Source organism: Leguminivora glycinivorella, chromosome 24 (assembly GCF_023078275.1).
Source record: "Leguminivora glycinivorella isolate SPB_JAAS2020 chromosome 24, LegGlyc_1.1, whole genome shotgun sequence".
Classification (NCBI taxonomy): Eukaryota; Metazoa; Arthropoda; class Insecta; order Lepidoptera; family Tortricidae; genus Leguminivora; species Leguminivora glycinivorella.
The window spans coordinates 3,921,551-3,947,221 of NC_062994.1; the positions used below are offsets into that span (position 1 = coordinate 3,921,551).

At 40.5% G+C, this 25,671-nt stretch overlaps 1 protein-coding gene across 1 annotated transcript in view; it reads right to left on the minus strand.

Moving 5' to 3' along the window:
• Positions 1-1,885: 1,885 nt before the first annotated feature.
• Positions 1,886-25,671, minus strand: part of LOC125238607 (PC4 and SFRS1-interacting protein) — a 47,402-nt gene continuing 23,616 nt past the window's right edge. The window contains exons 12-17 of the mRNA XM_048145963.1: positions 16,548-16,682; positions 15,244-15,425; positions 5,208-5,334; positions 3,772-3,879; positions 2,707-3,323; positions 1,886-2,161 (exon numbers count right to left, since the gene is read on the minus strand). Of these exons, the coding sequence (XP_048001920.1) occupies positions 2,102-2,161; positions 2,707-3,323; positions 3,772-3,879; positions 5,208-5,334; positions 15,244-15,425; positions 16,548-16,682 (1,229 nt within the window). The 3' untranslated portion in view covers positions 1,886-2,101. The remainder of the gene's footprint in view (positions 2,162-2,706; positions 3,324-3,771; positions 3,880-5,207; positions 5,335-15,243; positions 15,426-16,547; positions 16,683-25,671) is intronic.

The following is a 25,671-nucleotide window of genomic DNA, read 5'->3' on the forward strand; positions in this document are numbered from 1 at the left end:
ACATTCGGATAATTTAATTGTTTTTCAACATTTTTTTTTTAATTTTATGTGTCGAAGGCTCGTAGGTTTAGGAACAGATATAGAGACTGTGAGAGGATCTTATGTGTATGTTTATTTCTTATAGTAAAAAGCTGCTTACAAATGCACGCTTCGGACTTAAGACTAAAAAATTGTCATTACTATTGTAAACTGAAATGTCATATAATAAAGAAAAAGCGAACTGGCGGGCAAGCACGATCGCGTGGTAAAGCCACTATTTGTAAGTGCGATAGGGACGCACCGACACGATAAGGTTTATCAAACTAGTGTGCTACGCCCGCAAGCCCTCCAGTCTGTCACTTTTTTTACCATGGTGTGACTTTTTTCCTACACGAATCGCTTAGAATTCGATATGAAGAGAGAGATGGTGCTGCCATCTATACAACTTTGTTCCTTAGTATTCTTCATGGACAATTAGATATTGCACGTGTACTACTGATTGAAATGTTAATCATTTTGTCACTTCAATATTTCAGAAATGTGTTTCGATATAAGAATAACAAAAACATGAACATAGCCAGACTTAAAATTTTATGAAACTCGACGGATAGCATAATTTTACTGATAAATTTCATTACGTTTTAGGAATAAGAAATCTAATTTTTACATATTTTTTTAGTTTCACATACACCATTTGCACAAACCCAAAGTTTTTGTTTAAAGTACAGTTTATGATCGAGAACCAGTAATATGAAATTAGTAAATCACTCCATAAGAGTTTCCCTAATTCTATCGATGCCAAAAAAATTTTTTTAATGTCTAGTGCGATAGGTGCGAACTATTTTGAACCGCTGACCGAAGGCCGCCATCTTGGCGAGCAAATTGGCTCGGGCGAGGCAAACGTGCGCGCGAGCAGCCTCGCGGCATTGCCTCGCGAGGATGCTCGGTCAGTGTGGACTGTGGACCTAGTATTGTTATTTTATTATTTTTTTATTTATTATAAATGGGCTTACTCTTGGCCACAGACTAGCCAAAGGCAAAGACGTGGCCTACGATGGAGTGAGCCCGCCCAGAAGATGCCTGTTCACCCTAGATTTGAAGGTTGCCGGGTTATATGAGCTCGGAAATATAGCCGCCGGCAAGGAATTCCACTCCTTGGCAGTGCGCATAAGAAAAGAAGAAGCAAAGCGCTTCGTGCGAATTCGCGGAATATCTACCAAGTAAGGATGGTAACCGGCCGTGCGTCTAAGAGTCCGATGGTAGAATGGGGGCGGTGGATTAAGTTCGTGTAGCTCTTGAGCACACTCCCCGCAGTCTATTTGCTTATATTGCGTCAATAGATCGTGACCGGCCACTCTGCAACGATTTTAGTAACCCCGCCTCTGCAAGGGTTTAGTAAAAGTCATAATTTCATCAAAGTTTGACGTTCAAAATAACATTTGCAATGGCGAGGCTGTGAAAATCGTTGCAAACTTATCTTTGATTACCTATACGGGGACACCCTAAGTGCGTTTTCACATTATCCGATCCGATATCCCATACATTATAGGCGCCATCTTGGATTTTTTCCATTGAAATCCTTCCGACATCCGATATCGGATCGGATAATGTGAAAACGCACTAAAGATAAAACTTTCATGTTTATCTTAAAATGTATATGTAATGTATTAGAAAACCGCAGCCAAATAGCACTAGACCCTACTCTTAGTGTTGTGTTCCTGCCGGTGAGTAAGGCTGCCAGAGCTCAACGAGGGTGCGGTGTGCTGATGACGGGAGGACTTACGGAACTAACTTGTTCCTTCTATTGTCCTTTGAGTCGTCGGCAACCCGAACCATCCTTAGAACTTGTTCACTCCTTTTTGCTGTGTACTTAACCCAGCAAAAGGGAATGTACAAGTTTCTAATGGGGTGGCAACGCGCATGTGACACTCTTTGAGTTGCAGGCGTCCATAGGTTACGGTGACCGCTTTCCATCAGGCGGGCCGTTCGCTTGTTTGCCACCGACGTAGTATTAAAAAAAAAAATGTCATCAGTCATATCAGTGTTTGTGCAGACGGTGCGTCAAGTGGCCAACATAGTGGCGAGAAGTGTCAGTGGAGTAAATAGTCATTGAGTAGACGGCTTAGGACCGGGACTTCCTTTTAGCCGGCGACCGTGGCGGTGGCGGCTCAGTCTTCTTGCTCTGAAATATAAATATTTCGTTATCATATAAAAGGCGGACAGTTCAATTTATTTCTCACCACACCAACTGGTAATGTCTTACTATACTATTCGAAAACAGATAGCAAAATTTCATTTTATCCACAAGAGTGCAAAGTATTAAGCAATTTCATATAAATTTTAACTTGATGTCTTGAGCTGGCTGGTATAATTTACGTGTAAGTAAATGATGATTTTGAATCATAAATATTGAGATTGATAGATTTGATTTAGTTTGATGTTTTATAGTCAGTATTTTGTTAGTGTTGGTGTGGTGAAAAATTTTGTGTTTCACTCGGTGGCAAAGTTTGTTTAACCGTTGTGCCTTGAAACCCTCGCAACGCTCAAGATTCCACTTTTTGAATCACTAGCTACGCTCGCGGTTCAATATTGGACTCTTTCGCTTGATCGGGTATCAATATTGGCACGTGCGGTTAAACAACAACTTTTCCCCCTTGTAAAACAAACAGACAATATTTGACTATTCACCCTATATGTATGTAATAATTATGTGCACAAGCCACTCACCTCTCTCGATCGCTTGGCCCGAGGCTCATCACCATCTACCTTCTCTTTCTCCACCGACTGTTCCTTCTCACTCTTATCTTTCCTTTTATCCGCCGCCTTAGCTTTCCCGTTCCCATTCTTAGCGTCTTCCTTAGGTTTCTCCTTATTCTTACCGTTCTCTTTAGACTTATCACTATTCTTATCATCCTTCGATTTTTTACCATCTTCGTCTTTGTCATTTTCTATTTTATCATCATTGTCTTTATCATTTGTTTTACTTTCATCATTAGTTTCTTTATCTTTTGCATCGTCTTTTGTCTTTTCACTATCGCCTTCACCTTTTTCTTCGGAATCTTCGTGATTTTTCTCAGAGTTTTCATTGACTTGTTCTACTTCTTTATCGGCAGCATCGTCTTTATCATTTTCGATTGCCTTTTCCGCGTCATTTTCATTGTTTTCCTTCGGCGCTTCTGTTTCGTCTGTTTTATCATTCTCATTTGGTTTGTTTGCGTCTGGTTCTTCTGCTTTATCTTCTGTTGGTTCTTTTTCTGTCTCCTTCTCTTTATCTTCTTGTGCCGGTTTCCGTCCTCGCTTGAGAGGTTGTTTCGCTGGAGTGCTGTTGGCCTTCTTGCCTTTAGCTGTGAATAAACATTGTTTTGATTAATAACGTGCTAAAGTAGAGGTAAATTTTTAACAATAATAACTATAAATTAACTAATAAGTGTGAGAGAGCCAAGAATAACATTATCTGACGGTATATGTCATAATAAATATTACTAGGAAGTTATATAGGTTGTACAATCAGCTGCAGAGAAAAGTAGACCCCCTGGCATACACATTTGTATGGTAGGGGGTCTCCTTTTCTCTGCAGGTAACTGTACTACACTTATTGAACAATTACATTTTTTTTTCAATAACCGTGAAACTTAAGACGCTAGTTTCTTAGAGAAATTAATTGTAATTGACCAAAAGAACCATCCCTTAAAGGAAATCAATTAAAACAGGTTGTATAAGTTTAAATTTTCCCTTTAGACAAAATAGAACATCGGTAGGACCAGTAGAAAACGATCAGCAACATAATCATACCAGGAGTAGCTTTCTTCTTCTTGTCAGCGTCATCTGACTCCGCAGCCTCTTGTTCGTTGGCCGCGTCCACGGCGGCCTTCATAGTGTGGGCGATGGGCTGGGACAGCTCTAAAACCAACGGTAGCTCAATTAAGGGCATTCTTTTAATAGTTAACTCTCATATAAACTATCTAGTCGAAAGGAGGAAAAAAGTCGTATACAGTCCTGCGTCCTGCAATAACATGTTACTCTATGAAGGCCGCAAAAAGGTACGACACTTCCTTATGGCTCTACAAATACGATCGTGTCAGATATTCTTGCGGCCTTCTAATGCAAACATGTTATTGCAAGTGACTGTACAAAAAACGAACAGACCGTATGATAATCGAACTATAAGTGCGAAGGGAATGTGGTTTTGGCTGAAAAACAGCGCTGAAGTGTTACCCATGTGGGCTGGCATTCTCAGCATCATGCTGACGCCAAAACCATTTGCCACATTTTTGTTCAATATAAGATATAATAATAGCTACATTTAATTTAGTTTTTTAACATATTTACATAATTATATAAGAAACTAAGACTAAACTTTAGTCTAAATTTAGTACTTGGATTTAATTTAGTATTTAATTAAGTTTTCTTGTACCTACTTGCTAATTTGTTAATTCGTTTCTGTGGCAAAAAAGAAATTTCAATTTCAATTTATAATGACTAACGCCCAACATACAGAAGGATGAAAACCGCGCGAAATCGAATTTTCGTCAGAAAATCAACTCTTAGCGCCTATATGTTTCATATTCACCGCTTTGTTATACTTGTTGTTTCTTTCCGAAACACCTCTCCTACGTTGTTTTCGGCCTGATATGACCAGGGTTCGAAAATATCCGATATTAAAAATAAATATCGGATATTTATGATTTATATCAACTTTGATATATAGATAGATAGAAGATAGATAGAATACTCTTTATTGGCACACCTCAGCAAGAGATACAGAAAAAAGATACAGCGGAGACAAAACAAATGATTATAAATAGAGGCAGACAACAGGCGGTCTTATCGCTAAAGAGCGATATATATTATTATATATCCATTTTGTATGAAGGCATATTATTATTTTGTTGCATTACTTATAAATATTACTTTAGATTTACTTTAGATTAACAATTTTTCATTTTTTTAAACCATTTTTGTATTGCAATATTTATAAAAAAATATATACATATATCGGATATTTATATCCATTGATATATGTATATCGTCGTACCCAGCTGGATATATATCCTCGAACCCTGGATATGACCTTTAAACCTCCTAGAACATACTCCCCACCCTCCAATAAACACACATCCAACCCTTCGGGTGTCCATGGGCGGCAGTGATCGCTCACCATCAGGTGACCTGTCTGCTCGTTTGCCCCTTATCACACAAGAAAAAGATAGCATCAGAAGTAGCATTACCGATAGGTTCGTTGACCATCTCCAACAGTTTGTCCGCGTGTAGGTTCTCGGTGGCTGCTTTGAACTGCGCCACTCGCTCGTTGAAGAGCTCCCAGAATGAAAGACCCTCTGGTACGTGGAATAAGTCCTGAAAGCAGATAATTAGGATAACTTTAAAGTTGTACATAAGACATTTCGTCACTACTTTTAAAAAATCTCGTATCTCACGCTGTTCCTCAAAGTCAAAACACAGTAAGTCTATATGCATTCCATACATACTTACTACAATTTTCTTTTCATTGACAGACGAAGATACAAGTTTTTTTTAAAGTAGTGACGATTTGTAATTTGAGAACTGGTCTGTGTGCCTAGCCGAATGCACAAACGATGACGAAATGCCCATTATAATATCTATTTCGTAGCTATCTATCTCTATCGCTCTTACGTATTGGAGCGACAGAGCCAGACTACATTTCTGCGGCGTTTCTCGTCGCACAATTACACACAGGTGCAGGTGTATGCAGGGCTCGGATACCGGTAACATTTTCAAACCGTTATCATGTACTTGCAGCAAAACCATTTCGTTTCCGCTCCAAAACCGCTATTTTTAAACCGGTTTTTAGGAGAACTCTTTCATAAAGGTTTCGTTCGATTAACCGGTTTAGAACAAAATAAACCGGTTTATTCCGCAGCATGATAGGTAGGTAATACAGTTCTAACCAAACAAAAAGTCACTGCGTGAACGTAGGTATTTACGCGGCGCCGGTGCGTCTCGCCGCTCGTCGAATAAAGCGTTTTATTTCGGTTAAAATAAAGTTCTCATAACGTTCGCGTTCTTTAAAAAGTTCGGAGTAAAATCAAACTAATCCGGTTTTAACCGGTAAAAAATAAACCGGTTCCGAGCCTTGATTAAATAGAGTGTCCACCGGTTACATATGGCGTCTGCAGTGGATACACGAAGAACTCAACAACATAGTGTAATAATGGAAAAAATGGATCAGTTACAATTGCCCCCCAGTCGAGATTTGCCCCGCTGTACCTTAGAACATAGTACAAGTGGCGGCACATAACTTTAGCGCTAACAGTTATTAAGCAGAAGTCAAAAACAGGTCTCTCAGGGGATTACAGGGGGTGAAGGGAATGCGTCACCATGCGCAGCTATCCCCTCCACATTTCACTCAGCGCCAAACTTATGTGCCGCCACTTGTATTGTCCCGGAGCTGTAAGTTCACATTTTTGACACATGACAGCGTCCACAAAACGTAAACTCGTGCGACCTAATGAAATTTGAAATAAAATCCTGTAATAATGTTTAAAAAATCAAGTATTTAAAAACAATATTTCGCTTACTTTAAACATAATCTAACACATGTTACATTTTTGCGGATCTTCGTTAGTGAGAATTTAACGATATTAATTTACCACGCAGGATTTACTCATTATGTCATTTATCATTCACTTTTATTTTTAAACATCCAAACTAAGCAGTGTGATGTCAAATTTAATTTAGGAACAATATTTAGTGTCATTTTTTAAACTAGTGCTGTGGCAGAGTCTGTCGTTTCGATTCAAATGACATTTCAGTAAGTTGATAGAAATCGTATATTTGTTTAAGCGCCTCCTTGCACATTAGGGTGGAGCGAAAAAACACTTTTCTGGAATTAGCAAACCAATCAATGCCCTTTAGTCTATGAAGCCTTTGTGCAAATTTTCAGCTTTTTAAATCAACATCTTCTGCCTCCGCATTAAGTTTGAAATTTTGAAAATCTCATACAAACCTGAAAATTCAACTTTTAGATAAAAAATGTTTTTCGGCAGTATTATGTTCAGTATACATTATTGATACATATTATTACAAGATACTACCAAAAATTGCGAAAATAGCATTAAAAATCGCCAATTTTCAGTATTTTAGCGGCTATTTTGGCGAATGTACTGAAACTAGACAAACTTTGGCGATTCTTGACGCCATTTTCGCAACTTTTTGGAGTTTCTCATAATGATATGTATTAATAACATATACTAAACATAATACTGCCGAATTTTTTTTTATCTGAAAGTTGAATTTTTAGGTTTGTATGAGATTTTCAAAATTTCAACCCTAATGCGGAGGCAGAAGATGTTGATTTAAAAAGCCGAAAATTTGTACAAAGGCTTCATAGACTAAGGGGCATTGATTGATAACTATTAGGTTTGCTAATTCCAGAAAAGTGTTTTTTCGCTCCACCCTATTGCACATAGGGCCTAATCGATTCAACCAATTATATATTAATAACGATAGAGTGGACTGTAGGAAAATTCGAGAAAAAATTGGGGGGCGACAGGGAGTCAAGATTTAGGGAGTCAGTTGGGCAAGAAAGTTGAGGTATATTATGAAAATAGTGTTACTAAATGGATGAACTAAGTGTGAAATAGTGTAACGCGAAGATTACCTTTCGACGCGCCGATGATGGGACTGAATCGCTGGTCACCGTTGAAGACCTCGGGCTGGATTCTGGCTGTCCTTTGTCGCTCGCTAGAAAGTAGGCTAAGAACCGTTACCTCTAGTCGTTCAACTTAGCCCTCGATTCTGCCGCTCGACGGTCTCCTGGCCTCTCCTGATACACTACACTGATTATAGCTAATTTAAATGTTTGGCAGTAGCACTTTTACTGAACGGCGCGAAAGTTAGTAATGAAAGCGATAGCGAGAGATGTGCACTGGTAGTCGTTCGGTGACAGACTGACTGTCAGTTTTCAACTGACAGCGATTCAAAAAATGTTAGTGTTGCCACGATAAATGCAAAATAATCCTATAAAATGAAAATGCAAGGTCAAAGCTGAACATTCCGCCCACCAAAATGCATTGTATTTTTACCAAGCCGAAATAAACGACAAAAACTTAAGACTAAACGAAAATGGACGACACAAGTCTAGTGACCTACAAAGATCACAACGGTATTGGGCACAACTTGACCACAGGCCGCTTGTACAGTCCTGTGGCAGTGCGCACAGTGACCACACGACAGATCCCGTCAGATCCGGGGTGTGTGTCAATGATGCGGCCCAAGGGCCACTTCATTGGACTCGTTTGCTCGTTTACAACGAGCACGAGCATGCCGACTTGGACGTTAGGATGTTTGTCGTGCCACTTCATCCTCTGCTGGAGAGTATGCATATACTCCTTCGACCACTTGCTCCAGAAGTCCTGGTGCATCTTCTGTAGCAACTTCCAGCGTTGGAGAGGGCCGACACGTACGTCTGACAAGTCTTCCTCGGGCACTATCGACAAGGGTTCCGTGGTGAGGAAGTGACCTGGAGTCAGAGCTGATAGGTCGTTTGGATCAGAGCTGAGAGGAGTGAGTGGCCTTGAATTGAGCAGAGCTTCAACTTGGATCAAGACCGTCGAGAATTCCTCATAGGTCAGCCGCTGATTGCCGATGACACGCGACAAATGTGTTTTCACCGCCTTGATCCCAGCTTCAGCAAGGCCTGAGAAGTGTGGGCTACCCGGCGGGTTGAATTCAAACCTGATGCCATCGTGTGTAGCAGCGTCCTTCACTAGCCGTTGGAGGATGTTGCTTGCACCGACGAAGTTTTTCCCTTGGTCGGACACTAGACGACAGCATCGACCACGACGCGACACAAACCGCCGAAGTGCGGCCAAGAATGCGTCTGATGACAATTCCGTGGCGAGCTCGATGTGGACCGCCTTTGTCGCAGTGCAGACAAAGACGCAGACGTAGCCCTTATAAGTCTTATTATTGCGACCGCGTCCACGGCCGAGAGCGATGTCAAAAGGCCCTCCAAAGTCGACCGCTGCGCTAGAGAAAGCCTTAAGCTGGTTTATTCGATAGGAAGGCAGATCCCCCATGAACGGCGCCGGGGCACCCAGTGGGCGCACCCGAAAGCACCTCAAACACTTCGATACGACCGCATAAATAGCTCGTTTTGGACTCATAATCCAAAAGTGTTGCGCTAGCAGATTGTGGAGGGTTTGAACCCCTGGGTGCATGAACCGCTTGTGATATTCGTCTATAAGAAGAAAGGTCAAACGATGGTCGCGAGGTAGAAGCAATGGATGCTTCACGTCGAAATCGAGAGAAGCTCGGGACAAGCGGCCGCCCACCCTAAGGAGACCCGCGTCATCCATGAATGGGGCCAATTTTCTAAAAGCTTTAGGAAGAGAGTTCGATAGGTTATTCGAAATTTTCTCCGCTTCCTCCGCGAAGCTATGCTGTTGCACGCAACGCACGAGAACCAAGAGTCCTTGCTGGATCTCGGGAGGTGTTAGAGGCCCGCTCAACAATTTGCTGGGCACCGTTTGGTTCTTCGCATTATTTGCGAAGCGGCGACAATACGCTATGATACGTTGAAGCGTCCGTAGCGACGAGAACCGCTCCATCAAGGACTCAAGTAGTGAGCTGTCGTTAGACACTACGAGAACCGTAATCCTCTCCTCGTCATGGAGAATATCCCTCTCTGGCTCTAGCGCCGACTTAGGCCAGCTTTCAGCAGGACGGCTGAGCCAAACTGGCCCGTTCCACCAACAGGTTTGGTTGACCAAATCTTGGGGAAGTAAACCCCGCGATCCGCAGTCCGCTGGGTTGTCGGTAGTTCTGACGTGATTCCATGATTCGGGAGGGATGATGTCCTGTATATGACTGACCCGGTTGGCCACAAACGTCTTCCATCTGGATGGACAAGACTTGAAACTTAAGGGGAAAATCTACAAGACGATTGTGAGGCCTGTTGTATTGTATGGATCTGAATGCTGGGCGACAAAGGTGGAGGATGAAAGGAGAGTGCACGTAGCGGAAATGAGAATGTTGAGATGGATGTGTGGAGTGACCAGAATGGATCGGATCAGGAATGAGTATATTAGGGGAAGTTTGAAAGTTGCGCCTATAACGGAAAAGATGAGGAGTGGCAGGTTGGCGTGGTTCGGTCATGTAATGAGGAGGGATGAATGTCATATAGGCAAAAGAATGTTGGAGATGAAGGTTGATGGATGGAGAGGGAAGGGTAAACCCAAACAACGCTGGATGGATTGTGTGAAAGAGGATATGAGGAAGAAAGATGTGAGTGTTGAGATGACGAAAGATAGAGGAGAATGGAAGAGGAAGACGTGTTGTACCGACCCCACATAACGTGGGATAAGGGTAGGAGGAAGAAGAAGAGGACAAGACTTGATCCATGTCAGCGTCACGCTTGAATCCGACCAAGCGAACACCTGGCCGACTGAGTGGAAAGGCTTCAAAGCTTCCACGACCGAAGCCATCAAGTCTGACAGTAGTACCGCTGCAAGCAATTCAAGTCGCGGCACTGTTAACTTACGCAGGGGCGCAACCTTAGATTTTGCGCAAACCAGCTGGACGTTGACCTTACCGGTCGCATCCACTGTGCGACAGTAAACGACGGCACAGAAGCCACGTTCTGAGGCGTCACAAAATCCATGGAGGTGTAGTATGTCGAATTCTCCAATTAAACGGCGAGGCACAGATACAGCGCTTAATAACGATAGCTGTGTCTTGAACTCGTGCCATTCTACCCTGATGCTTTCCGAGACATCTCCGTCCCAAGACACGCCAGAAACCCAAAGTAGCTGCATCAGATACTTGGCTAGGAACGTTACGGGCGAAAGAAAACCCAGTGGATCGAAGATCCTAGCTATCTCCGACAGAATGGTGCGCTTGGTACATCGGCCGTCCGGAGTTGATGCAACACGGAAGCGAAAAGAATCCGATTGAGGTTGCCAAAGCAAGCCCAATATTTTGAGAGAAATGTCACTAATTTCTTCGAAGTTTTTGAAGTCCTCCGAGTACAAGTCGGTAGACGGGAGATTCTCCAGGAACTCACTACTATTGGAGGTCCACTTCCTCAGGTGGAAACCTCCCGACGACAAGATGTTCGTAAGTTCAGTCTGGAGTGAACGCGCCCGTTCGACAGAGTCCGCGCCAGTGACGACGTCGTCGACGTAGATGTCACGAGCGAGAACGGCTGAGCCTCCTGGGTATTCGGATGCAGCATCACTGGCAAGCTGAGCCATTGTGCGGAGAGCTTGGAATGGTGCGGCAGAGACCCCGTAGGTTACCGTTTTGAGGCGGTAGTCGCGGACAGGACCGACAGCAGAGGGTCGCCATAAGATGCGCTGAAACTCAGCATCTTCTTCAGGAACCAGAATCTGTCTATACATCTGCTTCACGTCGCCTGTGAAGACCACGGCGTGCCAGCGAAAACGTATAAGCAGGTCGAAGATGTTGGTCTGAAGCTTGGGCCCAGCGAGGAGACTATTATTCAAGGACAACCCGTTGGCGTCCTTGGCACTTGCGTCAAAAACCACGCGAAGAGGCGTTGTGACAGAATCGCGCAGAATTCCATGGTGAGGAATGTAGTAGAAATGGCCTTCACTGGTAGAAGGAGGTTCCACTGACTCCAGATGGCCGCGAGACTCATAGTCATCCATGAATTTCACATAAGCCCTTCTGAATTCGGGGTTAGAGCTCAATTTGCGTTCTAGCGACACGAAGCGTTTAAGAGCTATTTCGCGAGAGTTGAGGAAGGTAGGTTTGTTCGCAGGGTCGACAAACGGTAAAGGGACTACATACCTACCTTCTTCGTTCTGATAATATTTTGTACGAAAGTAGTCTTCGCAGCGTTGGTCCTCCTCAGAGACGAAAGGTTTAGATGGAGGACTGACGCTTTCCAACTCCCAGAATTTCTTAATAGAGTCATCAAGCGACAGAATCTGCGAAGGACTCGACACGAAAAACAATGTTTATTATTGTTGCGATAGGATACCAGAGCACTGGTGGTGAGTTGAGTCCCATCACACTCACCCATAACGACCCATCCGTAGATAGTTTTCAACAAGGTAGGCTGTCCAGGCCCCCCATGCCGTATACCAGGTAACAACGATGATACAAAGACCTGGGCGTTAAGCAACAGGTCCACCGGGGCGGGCTTGGCGAAGTCAGGATCAGCCAGCGACAAATTCCTGATGTGCAACCACCCCGACGAATCGACAGGCTGTGGAGGTTGATCAGCACATACAGGCGACAACACGAGAGAGTCGAGTTTAATACTCGAAGAAGAGGGATTGTTCCCTAGTGGTTTTATTTCACATGTTAGTGATCCGAAAGTTTGACAAGGCAGGTTGCCGATACCAAATACCGTATGTTGGCCAGTTGTTGCGAAGCCCAGCCTTTCTGCGCATGCTCTTGACATAAAATTGCATGCACTAGCCCCATCCAGCAGTACACGCACCGGTCGAAAGATACCAGAACTGTCCCGAATTAACACTTTGGCAGTTGCAAAGAAAATGGTATTGTCTCCTGCCGTTGCAGTTAAGACAGTATTATTACTGTTGCTATTACTGCTAGTACTAGGTGGAGCATCGACAGCCTTTGCTGGCGCTTCAATCTTTTTTGTGAAGTGCAACAGTTCATGATGTGAACGGTTGCACACCCTACAGCGACTAGCCTGACACGTTTTCACCCTATGTGAATCGGAAAAGCATAAGATGCACAGGCCCTTCTCCTTTATGAAGCTAAACCGAGCCTCGTCACTCAAGTTAAGGAACTTGCAACATTTATCGAGGCTATGCTGCCCCGTACAACAAATGCATTTTAATGTTGATGGCGTAGCGACAACAAGCGCAACTTTCCCCTTAGCTTGCGGTTTAACATTCGGGACCTGAAGCCTACCACTAAGGTTCGAGTTCTCCAGAGCCCTACTCCGCTTTTCAATAAAACCCTTTAACTCTTCGAACTTCGGGATGTCATTGTTAGACGCAAGCTGCAACTCAAATGCCTCACGCGTGGCGACATCTAACTTTGACCACAGCAGGTAGTATAGCATAAAGTTTTTGTCTGGGAGGTTAAATTTCGATAGAATACTCAAGTTCTCATTAAAGTTTATGACGACTCTTTCCAAATCTGTTTTATTCCTAACCGGCTCGCAGTGCAGCAACTTTTCATAATACATGGCAGCTATTTGCCTCTTCCGGTCATAATAGTTGGACAGTGTCTCATAAGCGCACCCATAGTTATCCCCTGACAGAGGGAAACTCTTAATCAGATTATATGCAGAACCCTGGACACTTGATAATAAATAGTGTAACTTTTCCACACTGCTTATTGTGTTCGAGTGTGGATAAGCGAGTCGAACAACTCTTTGAAAGAGATCCAATTTTCTAATTTCCCATCAAACGGTTTTATAGTTATCTTTGGAAGCTTAGCTAAATTTGTTTCAAGCGCCAATGGTTTCACTTCCGACGTGTCACCTACCCTAGCCAACTGCCTTAACCTACACTTAACTAATTTCAACTTACTTTCGAACTCTTTAGTGACCTCGTACTCTTCTTCCCGTTTGGCGGGTAACAACGCCCGCAAAATCCGTAACTGCGCGTTGTGGAAGTCTCTTTCCAGATCTTTAATGTCGGACTCGTCATAACCTTCCAAACCCGACGCCTCAATATTCTCAAGACGGAAAATTGCATATCCCCGCGCTACACGGAACATGTCCACTGTCGCGGGCTCGATATCAGTATCCTCGCGGTCACTCATATTAATTAAAAGTATTAAAACTGCAGTAAATAACACAAACACGGCAGAAATAAACCAGAGCAATTATAACCTTTCGACAAAACACCGCGAAGCAACTGACACTGACAGTTGATTGACGTTGACAACTGCGACAATGTTGCCAGTATTAATTATGGTGAACGAATGGTTCAGTAAAGGCGCTACTACACGACCTACAACTTTCTTGCTCACCCTCGACTTTTTTATGACTTTTATAAGTCTACCCTAAACAAAAATAACAAATGATATGACCAAGCTAATTTGAATAAGCAACAAACGAGAAACGACAAAACCAACGGTCACTATTCAAATTATCCGGTTCGAAGGACCAAAATGTTTAATAACGATAGAGTGGACTGTAGGAAAATTCGAGAAAAAATTGGGGGGCGACAGGGAGTCAAGATTTAGGGAGTCAGTTGGGCAAGAAAGTTGAGGTATATTATGAAAATAGTGTTACTAAATGGATGAACTAAGTGTGAAATAGTGTAACGCGAAGATTACCTTTCGACGCGCCGATGATGGGACTGAATCGCTGGTCACCGTTGAAGACCTCGGGCTGGATTCTGGCTGTCCTTTGTCGCTCGCTAGAAAGTAGGCTAAGAACCGTTACCTCTAGTCGTTCAACTTAGCCCTCGATTCTGCCGCTCGACGGTCTCCTGGCCTCTCCTGATACACTACACTGATTATAGCTAATTTAAATGTTTGGCAGTAGCACTTTTACTGAACGGCGCGAAAGTTAGTAATGAAAGCGATAGCGAGAGATGTGCACTGGTAGTCGTTCGGTGACAGACTGACTGTCAGTTTTCAACTGACAGCGATTCAAAAAATGTTAGTGTTGCCACGATAAATGCAAAATAATCCTATAAAATGAAAATGCAAGGTCAAAGCTGAACACGTAAATAGCCACATCGCAACATACTTCAAAACAAATGTGTCAAAAATGTGAACTTAAGACGATACGGTAGGGGTCAATTCTCCATACAGACGCTCTCGACTATTTCCTCCCTGGTTTTTGAAGATAGAGCAATGATTTCTAACACAGATTGTTATTATTTTTATCTGTGTCGGACCGTTTTGATTTTTTTGATATTCTGCTTTTTAAAGACTCTATAGAGTCAATCAAAAATTTCCAAAAACGGCCTTTTTTATTGTGGCGCAAAAAAAGGTGTGATACTCAAGATTGGTAACAATTAACCAAAAAAGCTAAACGGTCCAACATAAATTATATCATTGTTATTCAGATTCTCAAATTTCGTTCCGATTGATTAAGTTTTGAAGGAGGAAAGAGTCGAGAGCGGAACCTCGATTTTAAAGATTTTTTTGAAATATCTTTTGACTAAGTTGTTCTTAATGGACAATTTTTTTTTCGATAAATCTAGTAAGTAACACTTGTATATTTAACTGAAATTCCCAAGTTGAAAGAGGGGCTCCTTTCCATTTTAGCATTTTCGCTACCGCATCCTTTTGAAGCTCCGGGACAGTAGTAAAACTTACCCTCATAGTGATGAACAGCGCGTCAGCCTTCTTCCGAATGCGGTGCGCTTGCTTGCTAAAAGTAAGTGCTTCTGCTTCGCTCATTTCCCAAGACGGAGCGTTTCCTACGTACACTCGCATGCGCTTCACTGTCTCCATACAAGTTGGGTGTTTGAGCAGCATTAGGGCGGCGAGATCTAATTCTGAAAGAAAAATAGGAAGTCAACGGGTGACCCTCGCGCGGGCAGTTTTCTCGCGCAAAGGATTGCAATCGCAATACAGCGCGGGAATGCTGCCTGCGTGATGGGTACCTTGCCACGCGGGCAAGGTTTATTATTTTAAGTTTTATTTTTAGGTAGTTTTAGTTTATTACGTTAAGTTTAATTTTTAGGTAGTTTTAGTTCATTACTTTAAGTTTTATTTTGGCTAATGTTGTTTTTGCCTGATTAAGTGAAAGTATACTTTAAAAAATGTTTTTTTCGCTTTTCAAGTCGTAATAAAATATTTTTTGGATCTTACTGTATCTTATGTTTTATAGTGAAATTGTTATCTCGTGCTAATTGTCAGAGGGCGCAATTGCTCATGGCAAAAATCAAACATCAATAGAATTGGAACGTTAAATTTTATCGATATTTTCAGCTATCGATAAATTCAGTCACCTTTTACATTCCTGACCTTAATATTAGCCTCTGATTAGCTATACCATTTGATTTTGACCTCTTTGTTTAAATTAAAAGTAAATTGTATGACATTTAATTACCATTTCTTTCACTAGTCCTCTTGCAACTTGAAAAAAAAAGGTTAATCCAAAACAAAAAACAGTCAACAAATGCAAAAAGAAGTATCCTTGTCTTACGACGAAAACAACTCGTCAATATAGGTACTGATAATTACAGTTTAATCGAGAGTCGTTAAAATTTAACGTTCCAACTCTATTGACGTTTGATTTTTGCCATGAGGAATCCCACCCTCTGCTAATAGGCTAGAATTAAACATGCTTATATTTGAAGTCGCAAAAAAAGAGTTATTCATATGCTAACCACAAAATTAAAATTTTTAAAAACCCCCGACGGCGACATAGTTGGACCGATTTTCACGAAACATGGCTAAGACTCCCGACTAACTCAGCTTTCAAACAAAAAAACTAAATATAAATCGGTTCATCCGTTCGGGAGCTACGATGCCACAGATAGACACACACACAGACAGACGGATAGACAAACAGACAGACAGACACGTCAAACTTATAAAATCCCGTCGTTTTTGTGTTGGGGGTTAAAATAGCTGTAAAATTAAAGTTACGAGTATAAAGAACAGCAACTTACCCAGGATCTCATCAATAAGCTTGAGACAGAGTTCGGTGTCGGCCTTTTCCAAGCTGAGGCAGGTCTTGATTTTGGCGTCTAACTCGATCAGTTTCATCTCAGTCTTCAAGAAATGCAGGCGAGATTTCTTTACCTCTGCAATAAGAGTAAATATTAGTGATGGGCCCAATATTCGGTAAATATTCAGTATTATTATGACCGATTATGAGTTAATGTGCAGCGATTATTCAGACCTGACCCTTTAGCACAACTTGCCTTGTTACGCGCGAGTCCATACATCAAGCGCGACTTCAAGTATGGACTCGCGCGCGACAAGGCAAGTTGTGCTAGAGGGTCTGCAACTATTATTGTTAAGTTGACAAGTAAAACATTGAATAATTGTATACTATTTATTTTAATTTTGATTGTAATTTTAAATATGAATTTGAATTGTATTGAATTAATTTTAATTAGTGATATTATGACCTATAACTTTCATGTTTAGCACTATGCTGTAAATGTAAGTTGGTTGAATAAATAAACAAATAAAAAATAAAAAGTATTCGGCAAGTTTTACAATAAGAGTTTTGAATGATTCACGGTTATTTTCATTAGACTTATATTGACCGGGATATAGACCGTGATTACCTTTTTGATTTTTGTCGAGCTCCCGATATTTCGACGCAGTTGCATGCATCATGATCACGGAAAACTGACGAAGGCGGGTGGATGTTAAAGTTGTATAGACAGCGCGCGATCTACCCTCCTTCGCGCGCGTCGGCTGCGTTCACTTTCAGCGAAGGAGGGTAGATCGCGCGCTGTCTATACAACTTTAACATCCACCCGCCTTCGTCAGTTTTCCGTGATCATGATGCATGCAACTGCGTCGAAATATCGGGAGCTCGACAAAAATCAAAAAGGTAATCACGGTCTATATCCCGGTCAATATAAGTCTAAGTTTTACAATGTTCGTATTCGGCCGAATAGTTCGGTTACATTGCCGAATATTTACCGAATAAACAAAGTAAATAAATAGCGTAAGTTGTTTCGTTTTTCATCGGACGATGACATCATATTTCAGCATTCTAAGGAACCACCAAAGGGACACAGATCAAATAATACTAGTACAGATACCTAATCCCATACTAAAAATGGGCGCCGTCCTAAGTATTCTAGACCTGTAGGCTAAATTTAATCCACACTCAAAGAGCTAGATGGCGCCAGTAGCCACGCGTGGCCAACAAAACTCTTATCAGTATCCTACGTCGAAATAGTCATCAAACTGCAACATCTTGCGACATCTGTTTTAGCTTTCACGCACTAAACCTATAACGTCAAATGGACGTTTAAAGTCGAACATTACTAGATGGCGTTGCCGTGCGGCTTGTATGTGTGCTCGCCGCGTACGTATAATATACTCGCTCTGTCCGCAACACATGCAAGCGGAATTGAATGAACGAGATCCGCGGCGCCCCACCCCGCGCCCCACGCCCCGCGCCCCGCGACCACGGCGCCGGCGACCTTGAGTTGAGAGGCCCCAGCCCCCGACCAAAGGATGCATTGATTTGTTAAAATTTAAAGCACTCTAAAGCAGGCGCGTAGTTAATTAGAAATATGGAAATGAATATTATTATGTAAGAAATACATAAGTATAATAGCTAAGAATGTACATGTAGTAAACATAATGAACAAAATGTAAAGTACGTATTTGATAAAACATTTTCGAGAGTAATATTTTTATTCATAAAATTGTGCAAACACTGCAAACTTAATTTAAACTCCGAAACTATTTATTTTCTGAAACATGGTATGAAATGTTGTTATTACGTCCTTTTAAGTTAAAATATGCTTCCCGGTACCACAACATAGTGTAATTTAAAAATACAGATATAAAATTAATACTTCGCAAATAAATTACGACTATAAACACATAAAATTATTAAAACACCAAGACCAGACAATTTAAGCCTGGCGTCCACTAGGCGCGCCGATCGAGCCTTGGTAACCCTTAGGCCGTTTTTACATTATCGTTTTTACATAAAAAAATCGTATTGTTTCTTACTACAAAAGGTCCTTTCTCATTGATAGATGTCGAAAAGTGAAAAGTAAAACCTTTGTTGAAAAATTTAGGTTTTTAGAAAAAAAAACGTTTAAACTCTTTTTAAGTGCCAGTCTGAATAAATATATTCAAAAATATAAAATACATAGTTATTTGTTATACAAGAGTGCAAAGTTGTATTTTAACGGCGAGTGTGGAATTGAAAAACGAGCAAGCGAAAGTATTCTATAGTTGAACCACGATACACAACAACATTTTCCCTCACTATAGCGAGGAAAGTACAACGCAAAAAACGCGTTTATCACTGCTTCCAGGAGTTCCACAGGTGGTAAAACATATCGTCATCACTAGATTCACTATATGACTATATTCAAGGTCAAATTACTTTATCCACTAGTGGGTTTTTACCTGCTGGTGTTGAAGGACAAAACGCGTGTTTCCGACCTAGCGAGGGGAAAAATGCAAAAATGTAGTGTGTTTTGGTTTGGTTTGGTGGGGGGGGGCTGATGTGGTTAATAAATAATTATATTTGTACAATAATAATGTTTTAAAATGCTGTTGCGCTTCGCGCGACGCAAGTGCGGCGTCGCGTCGAGGTCTAGGCCCACTCCGCCGCAAATCGGCGACCGAGCGCGCATTCGTGTGCGTCTCATACTTCCATATCGATAAGGTTTGATTTCGCATGCATCGCATCGGTCGTGCATGTAGCAAATGTCGGAAGGCTTTCAAAGGCAAAAATCAAAGATGGCGGCTTCAATGTATGGGATATCGGTCCTACATCCGATATCGGATCGGATAATGTGAAAACGCACTAACGGTTAATGCTTAGGCCGTTTTCACATTATCCGATCCGATATCGGGTGTCAGATCGACATCCTATATCCGATAAACGCTTCCGATAGTGTCGGATGTACAGTCAACCAATTGGAACCCTAGGCCACTCTACAACCATGTCAAAATGACAAGCAGTAAGAGGTTTCTTACAATCTGATTTATGACGTCACTATGACATAGTTCTACAGTGGCCTAGGGTTCCAATTGGTTGACTGTAGGTCCGATAAAAAGCATTGTTCCAAATCAATGAAGTATGATTTTGTATCAAAAAGTATTTAAAAAATGTTTTATATTTAATAATTATAAGCACTATATTCCAAATATTATATTGTAAAATTAAAATAACGGCATAAAAAATACTCAAGAGTGTCAGGCAAAATAAATAATTTTACATTCAATTGTATCTACTAAAAGATGATAAAACTAGTATCCACAATTCGGACCGATGCATTACAAACTTTTTTTTTTCAATGGAAATTGTTCAACTAATTTGAATTTCGATCATTGGCAGCTGTTTAATAGAAATAGACGACATTTTTGTCACGCACACTACTACAAACGTATACCTACATTATTAACGTACACAAACAAATATTATCGGCTGACAGCTGAATATTCTACGAACACGCGAGCGGGAGCGAGGCTGCGCGATTTTGGTGACGCAATCATAGACTAAAAAGTTAACCGCGCAGATGTGCCATTTTCATTGTTCCTACTAATGTGTTTCACCTCTAATAGATTTGCGAAATATATTTATTTCAATTTGGAAAATTATTAGGTACTACTTACTACTTTATGAATTATGTTACTATAATATAAAAAAACAGTTAATTTGTTTATTGATTGTTAACAGTTATTGAGTAAAATTGTATTTTTAGCACGCTCACTTTTTGCTGTTTTCTTTGGCCTGGTCATGAAAAAAGAGAACAATGGATACCTACGCTTTGTCCAAAAAAACTGACCGCACTATACAATATATATTATTATATATAAGTATATATTTGTTTTTTAAAGAAGAAGATAAATCTTCAAGAAAAGAGCGTACATCCATCTTAAAGGCCGGCAACGCACCTCCAACACCCCTGGTGTTTCGGGTGTCCATGGGCGGCAGTGATCGCTTACTTTGTATTTTTTAAGTTGTAAATAAATAAATAAATAATTTTGACAGGCGGAATATAATAATGTGTCACATCTGATGGTGGACTTACTACTCTACGCGTAAATTACCGCTTCGCGCACTCCGCGCATTTGTCAGCTTGTGCAGAGTTTCCGAATACTTCCCGATTCGCCGGATTCCTGTTTTGCCGGATTCTTGTTTCGTCGGATTCTTATTTCGCCAGGTTTTTTTGATTAAGAAATACTATAGAAATATCGCGGCTTTACCTATCTATTAAATAAAATGCAGACACTTCGTTACATTAATAATTAAAAAATATCTGGGCGACCGAGCTTCGCTCGGTTTTATTTTAATAAATCATAAAATAAATAAATATACAAGAATTGCTCGTTTAAAGGTATATTTATTTTATTTGTTATTCAATGTTACCTAATCAGATTACATTTAAGATAATTGGCATAACCTGTTTAAACATTCTACTACTGTTATTCTTCCCTCGACGTAGTCATTGACTATGGCCCTTTCTTGTCGATATCTTGACATGTTAATTCGACGCAACTGTGTAACATCGGGGCAATGTAGCTGCATTTTTCTTATAACAACATCTTGCTGCTGTGCTTCGGCTCTGAGTAACTGTATAAATTGAAAGAACACCGAAAATTTCTTGAACCACTTTTATTTTCTTTTTCGAAATTATATTTAAATCCTCTTAGGACGCCTTTTACTATCGGTAAATACTATCTTGTTAGTTTCGTCAGTTTCCATTTTCAATCAAAATTTGTATTGAATGCGTATAAGTTTATTTAACGTACCTATTTTGCTTCACCAAGACATTGAAAAGAAATGACATGAAAACAAATGAATATGAATCTTAGACAACGAGGTAAGTATTTAATTAGTGTCCAAGTGGCCAGTACTTCAGGTTGTAAACATGTACATTGGTCGCAAGAATCCAAATATCATTTACTTGAGGTTTTAAGTACAGAGTCTACGTGCTTTAACTTAACCTGGTTACGAATCTCCGGTTTCGTGCGAGGCCGAAGGGGTTAAGCGTAAGATGAATAAATCGTTGCGAATTAAAAGACGCTTTTCTCCCATTACAACTTCATAAGTTTAAGAAGTTCTTATTCGCAACTAATTTCCGGTAATAAAAAAGTTATCTTGATTCTCAACTGGTTGTTAACAAAAAATAAACATTCTTTATTTACACCTGGTTGTGAATCGCAGTTGAGAAAACGGCCGGAAGCAGATCAATTCATACAATAAGAAAATATAACCACATGTTTCCTTTACCTGGGTGATTTTATTGTATATTAATATTTCCGACGAAACAAGAATCTGACTAAACAAGAATCCGACGAAACAAGAATCCGGCAAAACAGGAATCCGGCGAATCGGGAAGTATTCGAGTTTCCGTCTGGCAACGTCGCCTATAGTACGTAGTAAATATATCTCAATAAACGGAACGCACACAATCGCACCGTTTCGTTGGCAGTATACTGTACATAGTGACAGCTCCATCTAGTGACAATATGCAATAAAATTTAGGTAGCTCGATACTGTCGCGCGCAGGTTGTTCACGTTGTTGCGTCATAGTCAGTAGCAATATATTACGTGATATTATTTCTTTGAAAATTTCTAAAATAATGCATTAAATTTGTGTTGTCATCGATGTTTGTATTTAATTTATAATGTACTTAATTTATGACGCTTCAAATACCTTTAAATCTATTTGATAAAAAAATAATAATCGTCAATCGTGACACTTAGCGCCATCTATGATTTCTATTTGGAAATAATTTTGCACTGTTCCGGATGAGACCCCATGAAAGGGAGATAAAATGCGTTAAGATATAAACTAAGTACTTACCTATGTAAAAAAGTGAAAATAACGTAGTTTAAGAAACAAAAACCAAAAGTTTATTCTCCACTAAATTATCCTTCCTTAAAATGTGAGGCAGAAGTTTGCATTCCGCAACTGAGCATTTCTTTTTTTTTTTGACAATAAAAATCTTTTGATTGTTTTAGGGAATTTTAGGTCAATTGTACTCAGAATCACGAGTACTTTCAATTTCACTGGGAGACAAAAAGTGTCCCAGAATTTAAATACATTTTGGTTACTTTCCTCTTTTGTTACCCCATACAACATGTACGGAAAATGGTAACAAAATAAGAAAAAATCGTATGGGGCAATTTTTTTAACTACTAGGATTGAAAAAGCTAGTAATTCTGAGTAGATATAGCATATTTTTTTTTCAAAAATATCACACTTCATAAAAGTGGAAAAAAAAAGAAATGCTCAACTAACGAATTTAATGCGAGCGAATCCGCGGGCAAAAGATAGTACAGTCAACCAATTTTTTTTTTTTTTTTTTTTTTTTTTTTTTTTTTTTTTGGTTTGGCTTTTACTCCCTGCCAATTTGCACAGGGTGAATTTGCCAATGTCAGTGTTGGCTTGGTGTTATCGTAGCTTTGACTTTCACACGTGAGGAGAATGTTCGGTATTTTTATTTTTTTTAATTTTTTATGAAGGATGTGAAGGGAAAACCTAAAACAAAACATTTGTTATGAACGTCACTGACAAACACATGACAACACTTACACAAATTGATTAGCGAAGAAGCGGGAAGCGGATGACAGAATGTTAGTAATGCCAACATGAGGGAAATGAAAGAAAAGAAAACCATATTATATGTATAATAGGAATAAATGAAGTAATAGAATATTATAGATGAGAGTGAGAATGAATTTACGTTATTTATAGTTTAATGTTATTTGTTTGTAAATATTTAATTAGGATAGAAGTTAAGGTCGAATCCATGTAACAAAGTAGCGAGCTAAAGCATATAGGTCGTGGTACACTTTCGGGCAATACATCGTACAGTGAGTAGCTACACATTGAACAAGAAAAGAAGATGTGATCCAAGTTACCCTCCTCTTGCCCGCATTGGCATAATGAGTTCGCGCGGACACCAATCATAGCCAGAAATAACGGAGTGCATACTTTTCCCAATCGCAACCGGCAAATTGTGGATATAACCCATTTAGGAGAATTACGAAAACGATAGAACCACGGCTTCCGAGTGATACGAGGTTGCACACATCCATAGTGCTTGCCCGTCTGCAATTTCGAGATATCCCATTGCTCCTGCCATGTGGCAAACATGTCTGCGAGTGCGCCACTCAAAAGGTCAGTACTGTAAATTACCGATTTCACTGAACCAATGTCGATAGCTTGCCTTGCCCATGTATCAACCATCTCATTGCCATTAATGCCACAGTGGCTAGGAATCCAACTCAGAACTATGGTTAGACCCTTTGACTCACACCTGCGAAGTACGGTTTTGATTTCTAAAATCAAAGGGAACTTTATTTTCATTTTAAATTGGTTGCCAATAATAGCCTGCAGGCAACTTTTACTATCAGTAAAAATAATAGCTTTACTAATGTTGTGTGTCTCTGCATATTTGACAGCCTCAAGGATAGCAACTGCTTCGCCTGTAAAAATTGAAGATTGTGGAGGACATTTAAATGGGAGAGCTATATTGTATCGAGGAATCCACACTGCTGCTCCCACGCAACTGGTCGCATCCATCTTGGAAGCGTCAGTAAACATCGGTAAGTAATTTGACCATTTTTCTAAAAATTTATTGAATTTATTGTTTGCTCCTGGATCATTTTTGAAAATGCCTATATCTAATATTACTTTAGGAGTATATATAAGGGTTTCAAATGCTACTTCAAATATGGGATTAGTACCGGATTTATATAAATTGGGGTAGATATTAATTAATTTGGAAAAAGATATTACTGTTCTTGGGAAAACTTTAAAAGTCCAATATCTGTTTTCAGTGACCTCCAGCGCCAGCGGCCACAAGCGTGGAAGCATCAAGTGGCTATAGTATGAGCTGCTCTTGATTAAGAATCTGTCCGCAAGATACTGTCTGCGGAGAGCCAGTGGAGGGTCAACACTTTCTACCTGCATGCCATTCTTCGGAGAACACCTCATAGCGCCAAGTATAATCCTCAAGCATTTTGCCTGGATGAGGTCTAGTTTGTCAAGGCCATCCTTATTGCAAGGTTCCATTAAAAGTGACCCATAATCTATATGACTGCGTATGATGGCATTATATAGTAACTTCTGGCAATAAGGATGAGAACCCCACCACACCCCGGACAGTGCTCGTAGTATGTTGATATTTTTTTCACATTTACCTATTATGTATTTGTGGTGCAGAGTGCCAGACATTTTATGGTCCAAAATAACACCTAGAAACTTTACAGACTCCTTACTCGGAATTCTGACACCGTCATAGTATACATCAGTTGTTGGCATGTTCCTTCTGCGGCTAAATGTAACAGTACAACTCTTTGTCGGAGATAGAGTAAGCCCATGGTCACCGAGCCAATCCCCAAGGTAACCCAGAGCCGTGTTCAGACTAGCAGTTGCTTTATCCATTGACTTTGCCATCGTATATAAGACAAGATCATCAGCGTACTGCAAGATGTTACAGAAGGATAAGACAGATTGTTCTAAGTCATATGTGTATATGTTGTAAAGAAGGGGGCTGAGTACCGATCCTTGAGGGAGACCTCTCCACAAAGTCCGAGGAGGACAATAGGAGTTGCCTTGTCTAATTTTGATAGACCTGCCCATGAATAGCGAGGTGACAATGTGTACAATCTTCGCGGGAATGCTCAGTTGTAGCATTTTAGCCCTGAGCACCGGAAGAAGCACATTGTCATATGCAGCAGAGATGTCGAGGAAACATCCCAGCAGATATTCGTTTTTTGATAAAGTAAGTCTAATATCACTCGTTAAAATGTTTAGGCTATCCATAGTGCTACGCCCCTTTCGGAAACCGAACTGTGTGTCTGCTAAAATTCCATTGTTTTCCACAAACCATTCAAGCCTATTTTTAACCAAGTGTTCTAATATCTTTCCCATTGTTGCAGAAAGAGCGATTGGTCGATAGGAATTAGCCTCGTCTGGGTTTTTAGACGGCTTTAAGATAGGAATGACTACCTGGGACTTCCAATCTGCTGGAACCTCTCCTGTGTTAAAGGCATGGTTTATGATGCCAAGCAGATATTCCTGTCCGGGAGTATTTAGCTTAGACAGGAAACAATATGGA